The sequence below is a fragment of the Gymnoscopelus braueri genome, assembly GCF_963280865.1.
Source record: "Gymnoscopelus braueri genome assembly, chromosome: 4".
NCBI classification, from domain to species: domain Eukaryota; kingdom Metazoa; phylum Chordata; class Actinopteri; order Myctophiformes; family Myctophidae; genus Gymnoscopelus; species Gymnoscopelus braueri.
The window spans coordinates 5573590-5590696 of record NC_137605.1 but is presented as its reverse complement, the minus strand read 5'-3'; the positions used below and the strand labels follow the sequence as shown (position 1 = coordinate 5590696).

Sequence of the window (17107 nt, the reverse complement as noted above, 5' to 3'; positions counted from 1 at the left end):
GACTGGATCCACGGATCTAGATCCGGATCTTCAAATGGTAAAATCAGCAGGAAGTTGACATTTCTATTAAAAAAATAAACAGTATTGGGTTTGGTGATGTTCTATATTGTCTGAACCAGTTTTGTTTGCGTTCCTTTACGTGCAAAAAGAGTGACTTTAACAGCTGTTTTACCGTACAATGTAAGTCAATGAGGAGCATATTTTGAATTATCAATTTCTAATCAATGGAGCAATTATTTTAGATTTCTTGTCCACCGTAGGAGTTACATCATGGCAAGGTAACTACACAACTCAAACCTTTACCAACCTCAAAACTGTGACAACAATAACAGTAATTATAAAGGCAAAATACCAAACACAGTAAAAATAGCATTATGTAGCTAAATGTTTTAGAATAAAAGAAAGTAAAGCGTACTTAACCACATTAACCATGATGCCACTATGTTAAGCATGTCAAGATTTTAAAATGTGTAGAATTTGTAAAATTGTAAAATTGCTTGTAGATCGGCTATTTTTGCTGTGCGACAGCAGTGAAGTATAAAACCGGGTTTAAATAGTCACTCAATAGTAACGAGTTGGGGCCAAAGCAGCGTTTTGACACAATGGCATTCCCCAACCGTGTGGTTTTTCAATGGCCCGGTAATCCTACCCACTGGAAGTGCCGTTCTCACTCCCAACTCCTAATAGGTTGTCACGCCTGCTGAAAACATTAAAACAAGGCAGGTGCCCCATGAGGCGTGCCAGCCGAGCGAATGCCCATGGCGAGTGGTGCCAATCATAGCCAATCGGAATGGAATACAAAAAATAGGACTGATACTGATCATCTTTAGTAGCAAAAAGTGTGTCTGAAGAAAACACTAAATGGTGGAAAATCTTGTCAGGCGCAAATGGGGAGTATATACATAGATGGGAAGTTGCGTCATCATCCAAGTTTTTTTTTAAATATTATTGTACAACCTATGGTTCAAGTGTTAAAGGCTGAAACTTGAAGTGACGTGTTATAGCGCCACCATGGCTGAAAAAAATAATCATGCTGATTGGTCCAATATTGCCTGAGATTAACTATTCACAGACAGACAAACAGACAGGGGCGAAAATATAATCTCTGCCTTCTGGCCATTCTGTCTGATAAAGGCCTAACTATTAGAAATAAACAATTATTAAACTTACACTGTATCAATAAAAGAAAAAAAAGGCAAAACAGGTCAAATATATATATAGTACATCATAAAATGAAATCACTCGACATGTCATCACTGTAAATGGAAATTAAAATTAAAATAAACCTGTGTTCTAATGGATCCAATGTAGTTATTATCAATGATGGACAGTACCAAGTACATTTACTTGAATACTGTACTTCTTTATTAGTATTTGTATTTCTGGATACTTTGGGTGACTTTAACTCCACTACAACTCAAATAAAAAATATTGTACTTTTAACTCCTCTACATTTCTAGGAACGTAAAATGTACATTATGCATTAAACACTTCATATGATCTCGTTCTCATCTCATGGGAAGGAGATAAACTTAAGATAAATCTAAATCAAAATGACCCCAAAAGAAGTATTGGTCCAAAAAGACACTGATCATTGGAACACAGGCTCTTTTTTTTTACATTTCCTGAAAACTAGTGGTTTTGAACATACAAGGTTTCCACCCGACAGCCACGATATCCTAGTTTATCACAAAAGAAGTATGGTGTATTATTCTACATGAATCACAGCTGGCAACATGTTCATTTATCCTCCACACTTAGTCAATAGCAGTGGTGTAAAGTAACTAAGTACATTTATTCAAGTACTGTATAAGTACATTTTTTACTGGAGTATGTCCAATTGTCAGTACTTTTACTTCTACTCCACTACATCTCAGAGGCAAATATTATACTTCTACTCCACTACAATTACTTGAAAACTTTAGTTACTAGTTACTTTGTAGATTTTGATTATTATTACAAAACATACATTAATCACTTCAGCCCTATATACATTTCGGCCATTTGAAAATAGCAGATCTACAAGTTCGAATGTATGAAATATTTTTCATACATTTTATACATTTGAAAACTTGTGAAATGGGACCTTCTGCATAATGAGTACTTTTACTTTTGCACTTTAAGTACATTCTGATACCAATACTTTTGTACTTTTACTTAATTACATTTTGAATTCCAGACTTTTACTTGTAACAGAGTATTTCTACATTGCAGTATTGATACTTTTACTTAAGTAAAACATGTGAGTTATTTTTCCACCACTGGTCAATAGTCATAATAATGGTTTACATCTCACACATTAGCACAGAGAGAACAAGAACAACATTATGACAGTCAGTCATAATAGTTCTCCAGTAGGAGACTTGTAGAGACTCCGCCGCACATCAAAATATTGTCTTAGGAATGAGACAAAAAATTAAACATCTCCATGAATACAAGGCTTCATGGGGTGTGTAATTGATTGAAAATAAGTACATTTTGGGGTGAACTACTCCTTTAATGTGATTACAAAAGTTTGTACTTCTATACAATAAAATGTTTGAGGTTTTTTTGGTACTAATTACTACTGTTTAACTTGACAAAGCAGAACACTAAGCTGCAGTTTCATCAATGAAGTTAAGAGAAACATCACTTCTCATCACAGGAATACAACTATTGATTATTTTCTTATTGATTACCTTTTCAATTATTTGAATTATCAAGAAGAGCATTTAAAAAAACATTTTATTCATTTATTTTTCGCACACCAAACATTTTGAAAATAGCCGATCTATAAGCTCATTGAGCTCATAAATATGCTATTTTCACTATTTTCTAAAATGTTTGAATGTTTTTAAAACGTTTCATCTGTAATGACAAACCTAAAATAGAGATTGATTATTAATAGATTATTTTAAGACATTTTCAATCATCGACTACTTTTTTTATAATGAATTAAATTGATTAGATTGATTAACTCTCTTGCTCCCACCTCTCACAGATCCAGTAGGTGAGTAATGGTACAACTGTTTGTACTTCTGTACAATAAAATGTTTGATTTGTTTTACTGTTTAACTGTTTAACTTGACAAAGCAGAACACTAAGCTGCAGTTTCATCAATGAAGTTAAGAGAAACATCACTTCTCACAGATACCGTAGCCGCCTGTACATGGCCCATTCACCCATCCTCCACGACTGTACGAGTAGAATGCACAGTTGTTGTCTTCAACGTTACCAGGATATCCACTGTCCCAGTACCTGCAGAGTAAACAACATGATGTGTATTAATCACATCCACTCAGTCTCTCACATACAGTGACTTTGATAGAACGACAATAGAACAAAATGTAAAATGTCTCACTGTGTTGTTGTCAGTGGAGTTCCGTCTATCCAGGTCCAATTACCAGAAATCCTTTTCAGACCAATGTATGATGCATACTCATCCCAAGGGGTCAATCCTCTGATGAATTCCTGATCATTTGTACATGATTGAAACATAATTAATTTTCTCTGATACGTTCTTCACGTTTTCACTATAATCACAGAATTACATCACATGCACGTGATGTAATTTTGTGATTATAGTGAACACATAGTTATGTGTCACCTGCACACAGACACACACACACACACACACACACACACACACACACACACACACACACACACACACACACACACACACACACACACACACACACACACACACACACACACACAGCTTTTCTCGGCGTGTGACAGAGACGTGCAACTAAGTATAAATCAGGCATAACTCCAACCGTAACCTCTAAATGTGTTAACCTGACTCCACCAGATGGGGGCGGTATTGAGTTCACATGTTCACAAAACCCTAACCCTAACCCCAGCCTGAAGCTTGTCCTAGTTTTAAGCCTATAACTAAAAACTATATTTATAAACCATAGAACAACCATTTCTCTTGTGAGGACCAGGACAATAGTCCCATAATGTATATTTCTCACATTTTACTATTTACTATACATGTGGGGACATTTGGCCCTCGAAGGCATAGTAATACAAGAACACACTCTCTCTCACACACACACACACACACACACACACACACACACACACACACACACACACACACACACACACACACACACACACACACACACACACACACACACACGCACACACACTACTAACCTGTTCTTCTTTACTGTTAATGATCACCAGATGTGCTCCTGTCTTCAGACATAGTTCTCTATGTTCCTCCCAGGTTTTCACTTTAGTAGATCTGTAATAACAGCTGCATCCAAACGTCTTCCATCCACTGGGACAGGACTTGACTAAACATCAAACAGGAGTTTTACTGGTGGCTTTTCAATGCACTGATGATCAATTCTAACATGTTGATTAGTTATCACTTAAACCCTATGTCATTCATTGACCGGGGTCCCCCAGGGCTCTATACTATACTAGGACTCCTCCTTTTTCCCTCTACACCACATCTCTTCACTGAAAATAGCTGATCTACAAGCTCACAACGCTTCACAACCAGGAGTCACCAACATGTCACAAGACTTGTCCATGTCTGTGGCAATTTCTAGATTTTGAGAAAGTCATTATAAATAAAAAAAATCTTCTCTAAATATTCACAATCTAATATCCTGAATGTGTACATATTAATCCATTAAGACCGGGTATGCATCTGTGTCATTTTTTTATTTCTTTGGCTATTCAAAAATAGCAGATATACAAGCTCATAGCGCGGCACCGAGTGCCGCGCTATGAGCTTTGAAATCTTAAAATGATTGCGTTTGGTAAAGTGTGGGGATGTCATATTACATTCTAGTCATTAATTACCCCACACCCACATCAAAGCACCTGTACATTGGGCCCCGCCCCCATACCATTATGTTCTCACTGGAGGAAGTGGAGAGAATGAAGTCCGTCTTAATCTCGTGGGAAGGTGGAGATATTTTACTAAATGCACGTTTTCTGCCATTAAATGTCAAATGGATATGAAACTAGAGCAGTGGTGCTTAACCTTTTCAGGCCGTGACCCCCAAAATAATCATATTTGAACAGGGGACCCCCCACCCTGACAAGCACTTGGATAGTAGTTGAGGCATTACATTTAGGTTGACTCGGTTTCACAGATAAAAATTGTGAAAATAGCCGATCTACAAGCTCACAACACAAAACCTTTCCCCCTTTCTTATTCACCTGTTTCTTGGCTGTGTGTTTTCCACTTCCTGTCGGATTTCATTGGATATCATTAGTCATCTGACCGGTTTCATTGGATTTCATTGGATCAAAAGACAGGAAGTGGAACACAGTGAAAAGCCTAGGAAACAGGTGGATATTATTTGAGAATTTGGCCAATGTTTGACCAGTTTTAAAAGTATAGTTTGTTGATTACTTTTGATGCAGCAAAGGGTCTTTTTTTTTTTTTTTTAGGTATTTAAAAAGGACTTAACCCATTAACTTTAACAGTCTGCGCTACCAATTGGTAGAGCACATTTTAAGTCACTAAGTCTCATTGAAAACATTGCTGAACTTAACTCAACCTGATTGAGCCCTTTCTACCATTTGGTTGAGGTATGTTATGGCAAAAAAAGGTCCACCAGATGTCACTGTTTCCCAGTCACATGGATTCTCAGGTAGCCACTTTTTAGGAAGTGAAAATCAATTAAGCCACTCCTGAAAGGTGGGCTTTTTTGGTTGAAATTTCAGAGGTAAGATTTTTTTTTTGTCATATTATCATCTCAGAGGTGTTACTGAACCTGATTATGTAACCTGATACAATTTTTAAAAAATCGAATAATTTTCTGAAAACATGGTCTACCAAACGGGTTGTTTGTCACTTTATGGTAAAAGTAGTGAAGCTAAACAAAAGTAATAAATGTATTAGTATGATTTTATTCCCATCTAAAAAAACATGCTCAACCAAATGGTTGAATTGTCATTTAGTGGTAAAGGCAGTGGTGCTGAAATAATAAATGGACCAATTTGATGATCTGAGTGATGAAGAAGATCAATCAATCAATCAATCAAACTTTATTTATATAGCACATTTTTACACAACGTTAGTTGACCAAAGTGCTGCACAGGTAAAAAGCAGAAAAAAAGAAAAGCAACAATACATCACATCAGAAAAAAGAACACAAAAAACACACAATAAGGTGTAAAAAACGCATAGCATATTGTATGTTGTATAATTGCATGTATGTAGGTTTATACAGAGGGTAGGGAAGCGATATTGATAAGAGTTAAAAACAGGAACATTTATGATTGGATGTGGTTAAAGGCCAGAGAGAAGAGGTGAGTTTTAAGTAGGGTCTTAAATATCTGGATAGACTGAGCAGATCTGATGTGGAGGGGGAGATTGTTCCACAGCTGTGGGGCTGCCACTGCAAAAGAGCGATCCCCTCTGGTTTTGAGGGTTAGGTTTGATGGCACAGTCAGCAATGACTGGTCAGCAGACCTTAGTGCTCTGGGTGGGTTATGGGGTGTTAGAAGTTCAGCCATATATGGGGGGGCCAGACCATTGATGGATTTAAAAGCAAATAATACAATTTTAAAATCAATTCTGTATTTTACCGGAAGCCAATGGAGAGAGGCCAACACTGGAGTGATGTGGTCATATTTTTTGATACCTCTGAGAAGGCGAGCAGCAGCGTTTTGGACTAGTTGCAATCGCCTGAGTAGGGAGAGGTCGATGCCATAATATAGTGCATTACAGTAGTCAATCCTAGAGGTGATAAAGGCATGGATTACTAATTCAAATTGTTTGAGGGGGAGATATGGTTTGATTTTGGCCAGGAGTCGTAAATGAAAAAAGCTGTTTTTTATGACCGAGCTAATCTGTTTATCAAATTTGAAGTTGCTGTAAAAAATAACACCTAGGTTTTTTGCATTATTGTGGATATTGGAGGTGAGGGGGCCCAGGGTGTTGACAGGTGAGGTGGGATGGTGTCCAAAGATGATGATTTCGGTTTTATTGTTGTTAAGGGTGTAGGAAATTTGCATTCATCCAGGATTTAATGTCATCTAGGCAGTTGATCAAGGGTGTGAAGGAATTATTGTTGTTGTTATTAGACGCAAGTGGCATGTATATTTGGACATCGTCTGCGTAGCAGTGGAAAGCAATATTGTGTTTCGAGAGGATAGATCCGAGGGGCAACATATATAATAAGAACAGTAGGGGGGCCAGAATAGAGCTCTGGGGAACCCCACAGGTGAGAGGGGTTGCGGGAGAGGAGAACTCACCCAGCTGGACAGAGAAAGTCCTGTCAGTTAGATATTATCTGAACCAAGCTAGGGCCATGCCAGAGATGCCAACCTGATTTTCCAGTCGTGAGAGCAGGATTCAGTGGTCCACCGTATCAAAAGCAGCCGAGAGGTCCAGCAGAACCAAAATGGCGGGGCTACCAGAATCCACAGTTAAAATTAGGTCATTAAAAACTTTTAAAAGGGCTGTTTCCGTGCTATGGCCCGGTTTAAAACCTGAGTGAAATTTTTCATGTAAGCCATTGTTGGTTAGAAATGATTGTAGTTGGGTGTAGACTGTTTTTTCGAGGACTTTAGATAGAAAAGGTAGCTGGGAGATAGGTCTGAAGTTGGATAGAATAGATGGGTCTAGGTTTTTCTTTTTGATTAATGGATGGACAACAGCATGTTTGAAAGTGGCTGGGACATGTCCTGAGAGAAGGGATGTATTTACTATTGATACGAGGCTTGGGCCGACTGAGCAGAACACTTCTTTGAGAAGACGGGGGGGGATGCTATCTGTAGGGCAGTTTGTGGGCCGGAGATGAGAGACTATGTCGGAGAGTGAGGAGATACCAGTTTGAAGTGATCGAAAGCAGCAGGGCAGGGTGAAGGTGCAGAAGGTGGAGCAGTGAAGGTATGCAGTGACCTAAGATCTGATATTTTGCCAGTGAAGAATTTTTGAAAGTTGTCGCAGAGAGTGAGTGATGGGGTGAGAGGAGAGATATCACGAGGATTGATAATGGAGTTAAAAATATCAAAAAGCACCTGGGGTTTGTGACTATTATTTGAGACTGTGTTGGAGATGAAAGCCGATTTAGAAGTTTTAACGGCTCGCTGGTACGTAACCAGGCATCCGCGCAGGATTTCCAAACTGACATGGAGTCTGTCATTTTTCCAGCGTCTCTCCGCGCGCCTGAGGCCTCTGGTGATGTCGTTAAGCCATGGCTCTGAAAGTGCCTTAGTGCGTGTTTTTCTGAGTGGAGCAATAGTGTCTAAAATGCGAGTGCATGTGGAATTAAAATTCAAAAGGAGTGCCTCCGCAGTGGGGATGTAATTTGTGCCCATGACAGTAGGCACAGAATCATTAAAAATATAATAATAAGAATTAAAAAGTCCTTGACGAGGGGTTTTGATTTAGAGCAGACCTGGATGTTAAAATCTCCAGTAATTATGCAGTGGTCGTATTTGATCATAGTTTCTGACAGAAAATCGGCAAATTCATTTATAAAGTCCTTGCTTTTTGGCGGGCGGTATATGATTGCGCAGAAAACTGGTGGGGACATCTTTAGCTCAAAAGATTGTAGCTCAAAACTTAAGTAGGTGGTTACAGGTTGAATCAGATTGCAATTAATATTATGTTTAAAGTCAAGATTGAAGCTAAGCCCCTTCCAGTGCTAGTGGTTCAGGGGGTGCTGAAAAAAGGGGGGAGTAGGGGGGTAGTAGTTCAGAAAAGGATGTAGAGTCGCCAGCAGGGGCCCATGGCGCTGTTATGGCGACAGGTGGAGTGGTGTGTTCGTCTCGTCTGTCTAGTGTTTGGACTAAATGTCCTAGTTTATGGTTAGTTTTTTAGTGTTTAGTTTACCTACCGGTGTCCTTTATGCTGCAAAAGTCAGATTGGACTACTGGGGGAAGTTTAACAACTTATGGACTTCTAAGTAAGGACATATGTTGGACTGCAACCTGTTGTTGTGTTTGGCGTGGTCCCTGGGGACAACTGAACTAGTAGGCTATCACGCTGATGGATCCAAACGGAATTGGGATTATCCGCTACGCAAGGGAAAGCCTTCTGTCGATGCGGGGAGACTATCCGTTATGGACATTACATGGATGTTCTGATATAATGAGATCATACAATCAGACACCGGACTACCAGCGGAGTTCAACGCGGAGCTCAACGAGGAAGCGGGGGAGGAGAGGAGGAGTGAGGCAGAGGCTCAAAAGACACAGCGGTAAGAAGACGTGTCCGCCGCTCCCTTCCATACTACTCGCTAATGTAAGATCGTTGCGATATAAAGTGGATGAACTCCAGGCAAATGTAAGATGTCAATGGGCATACAAGGAAGCGCATCTCATTTGCATAACGGAGAGCTGGCTTAATGACACGATTCCAGACTCACAGCTTTCAATTGACGGCTTTGGAGTGCCGCTCAGGCTCGATCGTGATCTTAACAGCAGCGATAAACTATCCGGGGGTGGGCTGTGTATGTATATACATGAAGCATGGTGTAAAACTGTCAAAATACGGGAGTCATATTGTTCACCTGACATCGAACTGCTCTCTGTGAATCTGAGACCCAGATATCTCCCCCGTGAATTTGGCCAGCTGAACATAGTGCTTGTTTACATCCCCCCCTCTGGCAATGATGCTCGCGCAGAGGAGGCTATCTCTGCGTGCGTCCATCGCATAGAGAACGATGCCCCAGACGCCCCTGTGCTAATATTGGGTGATTATAACAGCTGTCGGCTCAAAAAGCCTCTCCCCACATATCAGCAATATGTAAAATGTGCCACCAGAGGAAACAAAACAATTGACCTCTGTTATGGTAACGTGAAGAATGCATATAGGGCATATAAGAAACCCCCATTAAGTACAGCTGATCATAACGTCATTCATTTAGTCCCCGCCTACCGCACTACATTACAAAGAGAGGGAGCTGTCAAAAGGCAGGTGCAGCAGTGGAATGAGGAGGCCAGTGAGACACTGCAGGCTTGCTTTGACTGTACTGACTGGGAAACGTTCACAGAGGGGACTAGTCTAGAGGAGGCTACTGAGGTCATTACCGACTACATTCTTTTTTGTGAAGACATGATTATTCCAAAAAAGACAGTTAAAGTTTTTTCAAACAATAAACCCTGGATCACAAAAAAGCTAAAACATACACTTAATCAGAAAAAAATAGCATTTACCTCCGGCAATAGGATTGAGGCTAAATTGATTCAGGCCAGGTTAAGTAAGGAAATTAAAGAGGCCAAAAGGGAGTACAAGGAGAAGGTGGAAAGGCTCTTCCAGGAGGGCAAAGCCAGAGATGCCTGGAAAGGTGTCAAGACACTTGCTGGCGTGCAAAACAACAAACCCCCGTCCCACCTAAGAGCAGAGGAATGTGTGGAGTTTGCAGAGAACCTGAACAGCTTCTACTGCAGGTTTGACACACACAACTTCACTCAGGAGAGGGAGGAGCTGACCACCAATCTCCTGTGTAATGCAGCGACTAACACCAACCTAGAGTTTCACCCAAGGGAGGTGGAAAGGGTGCTCAAGAGAACAAACCCTTATAAGGCCCCAGGTCCTGACAAAATCAGTGGGCGCTTGCTGAAGGTTTGTCATGAGCAGTTGGCTGATGTCTTCTGTAGACTCTTTAATCGCTCCTTGTCTGAACACTCCATACCAACCATATGGAAGTCCTCCATCATTTGCCCAGTCCCTAAGAAAAATAACCCCACCTGCAATAATGACTACCGCCCCGTAGCTTTAACATCTCTGGTGATGAAGAGCTTGGAAAGGCTCATTCTACCTCAGCTACAGAGGGAGGTTAGTGGGCACACAGACCCACTCCAGTTTGCATACAAGCAGCAGAGAGGTGTGGATGATGCGGTGATAACTCTGCTGCATCACACCTACACACAGCTGGAGAAGTCCAAGTCCTTTGTCAGGATGGTATTTGTGGACTTCTCAAGTGCATTTAACACCGTGCAACCTCATCTGATTGGACAGAAACTCCTCCGGATGAATGTCAATCCCCACCTCATACTGCTCATTCTCTCCTTCCTCACAGATAGACACCAGACCGTTAGATTCAACGGCTATTACAGCTCCAACAGAACTGTATCCACCGGGGCACCACAAGGATCTGTTATCTCACCAGTCCTGTTTACCCTGTATACAGATGACTGTAGCAGCTCAGACCCTGAGATGCTGTTCATCAAGTACTCTGATGACACGGTTATTGTTGACACCACTAACTCCAATGACCGCATCATTGGGGTAATGGACAGGTTTGCAGAGTGGTGTGAGAGCAACTTCCTGGACCTAAACCCAAGCAAAACAAAGGAACTGCTGGTGGACTTCAGGCGTGACCCGCCCACTCCCCCAGCCCTGGAGATAAATGGACAGACAATAGAGCGCGTTGAGGAGTATAAATATCTTGGTACCACCATCGACCACAAGCTCGATTTTAAGACCAACGCAGAGAATATCTACTCTAAGTGCCAACAACGATTGTTCTTCCTGAGGAAGATGAGGAAGCTTCAGGTCCGACCATCAATCCTGCAGGCTTTCTACAAGTCCTTTGTGGAATCCATCATGACCTTCAACATCACATCATGGTTTGGGGTGATGCGGGTCATTAACCGGAAACCTCTCGACAGGGTTGTTAAGATCAGTGGCAAGATCATTGGGAAGGACCAGGAGCCACTCAGCAGCATCCACAAGAAACGGACAGTAAAGAAGGCCTCTCAAATAGTTCAGGACAATACACACACACTTCATACACACTACAAACTGATGCCCTCAGGCCGTCGTTACAGAGCTTCGAAACTCTCAAAAAGGGGCTCAGATAGCTTTGTACCTACCTCCATCAGACTGCTGAACATCTAGGTCTGGTGGAGCCCCCCCCCCTCCCTCCCTCAAACACGTTGGACTATTCCACCTGATGGACGCTAGTAGTGTACGCTAACACATGGGTTGCAATATAATATATTATTTTTTATCATGCTTTTAAGTTTTATCATGCTTTTAAGTAGTAGTTTTAAATGAACTTTGTGCCTTTTATAGTGACATAGGTATATATGTATTGACTATATGTATGTTTGTCTTTTAACCACTGCACAAACGAAGTTCCGAAAGGAAAATAAAGTTGTTTGAATTGAAAAGTTTCAGTTAAAAACAAAAAATCAAGGTCGTGAGTGATGATAACATTATGTAATAAAAATGTTTTTTCCTTTATGGATCTTGTGTTGAATAGGGCCATGTGAAAGTTAATACCAGGGCTGGGTGATGTTGTGGCGCGTTTTAGCGGGCGGAGATAGATAGGCCCAACGCTGCGCCTGGAGCTGTGGCCAGGTTTGTGCTGTCTCGGTCTGATCAGAGCTGGGATATGGGAAACAAGTGGAGCTATATTTACACAAGGAGTCCTATTTTTAGACGTGGTGATAGTGGAAGTGATATGATTAAAAACAGTGATAGCAGCTTGTGAGGGTTGTGGTTGTGGTCCTAGCCCGTTAGGGTGCCGCGAGGAGAGCACTCTGGAACTAACGGGCTTAGGGCTAGAACCAAATTGTCAAATTGTGGCGCACAGATCAGTGCACGTGTTGGCAGGGGGGTTGGTCTGCTCTAGAGCGTGATGTAAACCATGGGAAATATTTGCCGATAGCGCCTGGCATCCCTGCTTGCTAGGGTGTAAACCATCATGGGCGAAAAAAGAGGGACTGGCCCAGAACAGGTTGAAATTGTCAATGAAATTCAGGTGGTGATTAAAACAGTGTCACTTGAGCCAGGTGTTCAGGCTCAGGAGTCTACTAAACCGCTCGTCACCGCGTCCGAGCGTCGGGATCAGGCCAGAGAGGAAGACAGACTTTCCGCTGCTTTTTAGGATGTCAATCAGGTGGATGAAATAATACTTTGTCAATTCTGATAGATTACAGGCGGAGTCATTTGTACCGATGTGCAGCACAATCTTTGAAATGGACGTGGGGAGCGTTATAACCACCTTCCTCTTGCTTTTCAGAGTAATCCTTATCCTTTCTTCTATGCTAAAAGAAAGAAGGAGTCCGTGCTGGAGAACTGGTGATTTAATAACAATATATAATATAAATCCACGTGAAGTCCAGTGGCACTGCAGTGGCCTTCTCCTCGTTCTCTATAGCAGCAGCCATGGTCGCGATGTGTTCCGGTGCATCAGACCGTGTCATGTCTAGGACCATCTTCTCCTCAGACTCGTCCTCTTCTCCTGCCACATCAACAGGGTTCCTTGAGAGGGCATCCGCACCCTGGTTCAAGTATCCAGCACAATGCCTGACTTCGAAGTCAAATTCCTGTAGCAGGAGAGACCACCTTGCCAGTTTACTACTAGCGTCTTTCATGCTTGACATCCATTTCAGTGCACTGTTGTCAGTCACAAGTATGAATCGTCGTTCTTCCAGGTAAGGACGGAATCGCTTGGCAGCCCACGTAACCGCCAAACATTCCTGTGGCATGGTACTGTCTCTCAGTTTTTCCAAGGGTTTTACTTGCAAAGGAAATAACTCTCTTTGTTTTCCCTTCCATCTGGTAGAGAATGGCTCCTAAGCCAATAGCGCTCGCATCTGTCTGGAGATAGAATAGGTTTGCAAAGTTAGGATAGCTCTGGCTCGCACTGAATTGAAGCTCCTCCTTCATGGAATGGTACGCAAGTTCTGTTTCTTCATCCCATTTCCATTTTGCATTCTTCCGTAGAAGTCTTGTCAACGGTTCAGTGAGGCTCGAGAAGTTCTCTACAAAACCTCCATACCAATTGCACAGACCCACAAACTGTCTGATTTCCTCTGGTCTGCCCGGTCGTGGGTAGTTTGCAATGGCCTCCAGGAGTTGTGGATCCGGGGCTATGCCGTCCGGTGAGATTATGTGCCCCAAGTATTTCAGTTGCCTCTGGCCAAAAGAACACTTTTCTCTGTTGCCAGTCAGACCATGAAGCTTCAGCCTATCCAGCACCATTTCCAAATCCTTTAAGTGCCTTTCCCACGTAGGTGAGTAGATCACAATGTCATCTAAATATGCAAAACAGTTGACATTAATAAGCCCTCTTAGCACTTCATTCATGAGCCTCTGAAATGTGGCCGGGGCATTCTTGAGGCCGAAAGGCATCACACGGAACTGGTAGAGGCCAAGGTGAGTGGTGAATGCTGTTTTCTCTTTACTGGACGGGTCCATCTCTATTTGCCAGTACCCGCTCCTCAGGTCGATTGTGCTGAAATACTGGGCACCATGTAGATTGTCCACCACATCCTTCATGTTGATCATAGGGAAGGCGTCCGACTCTGTCACCTCATTCAGTCGTCTATAATCAGCACAAAATCGATTTCCCCCATCTTTTTTCTTGACCACAACAACCGGGGCCGCCCATGGCGAAGTTGATGGTTCAATAATGCCTTGGCTCAGCATGTCCTCCACTTGCTGTTGAATTACAGCTTTCTTTGCTGGGCTATATGGATATGGCCTCTGTCTTGTAGGCCTCGCCCCTTCGGCCCGAATGGCATGGCGAATAGTAGAAGTCCTCCCTATGACTTCGCTAAAGGTGTCTGTGAAGTCATTTAACAAGTCATCCAGTTGTTCTTTCTCACTGTATTCGAGTGCATAGGTATTCTCTGTATCCACTAGCGTAGGTGTGGTTAGAGCCATCTCCAGGGCAGCAAAGTAGGGCACAGTGTCATGACCTGTGTTTCCTGTTTGTGATTCCATCGAGTCCTCCGTAGTACTTAGCCGCTGTGGAGCTGGGGAGCTCGTTGAAAGGATAGCTTTGTCTTCGACCCCCAGGTAGGGACTAGAGTTATTGTCTATGTTCACCCTGGCTGAGTCCATCAAGCCGTCCTGGTACCATGCTTCCCTGTTTTTCAGATCAATCACAAGGTGAGTTGCTTCAATGAAGTCAGCCCCTACAATGAAGTCAGAAGCTAAGTTTGCCATAATAGCAGCCCTTCCTTGCCAGGACCGGTTTCCTGTGTCCAATACAATGGCAACCGTGCCGATAGGGCTGCATTTGATATCTGCTGCAAGAGTCACATCACTGCCTGACCATGGATCTATGGTACATTGTGTCATTTTATCGTACAGTGTCTTTGAGAGTAAACAGTTTGTGGCCCCCGAGTCCAGAAGGGCATGCGTACTGACATTGTTGACCAGAATTTTGAGCAGTGGCAAACCCCCATAACGTGACCAAGCTGTAAGGTGCAGTGTGTTAGGATGTACTCCAGGTTTGACAGCAGCATGTTTAACCTTCCATTGACCTAGTGTTGTGTGAGGGTTGACCATGTCCGTGGTAAATGCAGCACTTTTTTGTGGGGCTGAGACTTCTAACAGGAAGGCTCCCGCCCCGAGGAAGGGGCCTTCCCCATGGAGTTTAAATTGTCCTGTTGCAGTCTGTCCTCTGTTTCAATTGCTACTGTGGCTGCTGCCTGCTGTAATGGTGCACCTTCCCTTTGGTAGCATTGATACTGTGTGTGTCCATTTTTGTTGCATATAAAGCATTTCACAGGTCCATTTCTGGGTTTTTGGTCATTTGTCTGTTTGGATGTGGCAGCATTGCCTTGTGACTTGTTGGTGTGTACCTTATCCGTGGTCCCTTGAGTAGTGGCAGATCCACGATGTGGATTGTTGTCAGCCTCCTTTAAATCCTGCTGCAGAACTCTCCCCTTTTGCACCAGTTGCTCGAGGTCGCAAATCTCCATGGACCTCAACAGCACCTTTAAATCGGAGTGTAGCAGGCCAATGACATATTGTGTAATTTGTTTGTCAGTGCTGGTAGGATGCAGTTGACGGTATAACTCATGTTTCCTCCAAACAAATCTCTCCAGATTTTCATGTGGTTTTTGACGCACCTCCAGATCCCGCTGCAGCTCCTCGCGGCTGATAAGACTGTCATAGTATGACAGGAAGGCAGAGGTGAATTCAGACCAGTTATGTATTTGCGGCCGTTTGTAGTTCCACCACTGCCGCGCCGTGCCTTTAAGGAGGTAGTCTATCTGCAACAGCCACTGGTGTTCTGGCAGTGGAAGAGTGGAAAAGTAGCGTTCCGTCGCAGCTATGAAGTCCAGGGGTTTTATGTTGTCTTTGCCTCCAAACTCCGGTGCTTGTAAGGTTGTTGGGCCTCTGGGGTAGGGGGTAGTCTGCGCTGTGGCCGTACTGAGGCGTAGTGTAGGGTGGGTTTCGGCACTGTGAAGTGGCTGAGAGTCGTTGTGCAGTGCCATATCATGTGCCGTTATGGGGCTTTGTTCAGCGAGGGCCGCGATGTGGGTTGGGGAGGCTCTGAACTCCCCATGCTGTCTGTGAGACGGGTGTATGTTTGTATCAGGCCCCATTCCCTGCAACTCAAGGGCTTGCAAGGTCATCGGGCCTTTAAGGTAGGGCGTGGCCTGTGTTGTGGCACTACTGGGGTGCTGTGGGGGTCGAGGGAAGGCACTTTGAAGTGGTTGACAGTAGCGGGGTGTTGACACATTTGTTGTTGGCATGGCGTTGGTTACAGTGTGGGCAACAACATAAGTGGTTGAGGGTCTAATTTCCCCTTGCTGTCGGTGAGATGGGAGATTATTTGTATCATTCCCCATTTTCTGCATCCCTGGGGTTTGTAAGGTTGTTGGGCCTGTAGGGTAGGATGTGGCCCGTACTGTAGCATTACTGGGGCGCAGTGGAGAATGGGGGTAGTCATTGTGCAGCGGTTGTGCATACTTAGTTGGTGCCATATAATTTGCTGTTACGGGGCCTGGTTCAGTGTGGGCAGCAATTTGGGCAGGTGGGTGGCTGATGTCACCATGCAGTTGGTGAGGTTTGGGCTTATTCATAGCAGAAGCCATTCCCTGAATTTCAGTCTGATGAATGTTATGCACCCGGTGCTTGAGCATTGACACTTCCCTGTTGATGGCACTCAGGTGAGAATATTTAATGTCCTCATAGTCCATTTTGCAAGACTTAAATGCTTGATTCAATGTGTGTACGTTTGACTGTGTCACCTTCAAACACTCCTGGACATCATTCACCACATTTTTCAGGTCATCAAGTTCATGGTCATGTCTGGTTGCAGAGTCCTCACAACCACCAAGTCTTGTCTCCACCTGTTTTGTGTGTGTTTTAATTCCCATAATTTGCTCCATAACTTCCTGTTTGAAATCAATTTGATTTTTCATCAGACTGTACTGTAGGTGA

The 17107-nt window shown here is 43.0% G+C and overlaps 2 protein-coding genes across 2 annotated transcripts in view; both read right to left on the bottom strand.

The window, feature by feature from the left end:
- hs1bp3 (HCLS1 binding protein 3) overlaps positions 1–17107 on the bottom strand; it is a 259964-nt gene that overhangs the window by 113780 nt on the left and 129077 nt on the right. The window lies entirely within an intron of this gene.
- The window catches only part of LOC308083954 (CD209 antigen-like protein C), an 83680-nt gene continuing 68660 nt past the window's right edge, over positions 2088–17107 (bottom strand). The window contains exons 6-7 of the mRNA XM_080426389.1: positions 3341–3450; positions 2088–3237 (exon numbers count right to left, since the gene is read on the bottom strand). Of these exons, the coding sequence (XP_080282515.1) occupies positions 3117–3237; positions 3341–3450 (231 nt within the window). The 3' untranslated portion in view covers positions 2088–3116. The remainder of the gene's footprint in view (positions 3238–3340; positions 3451–17107) is intronic.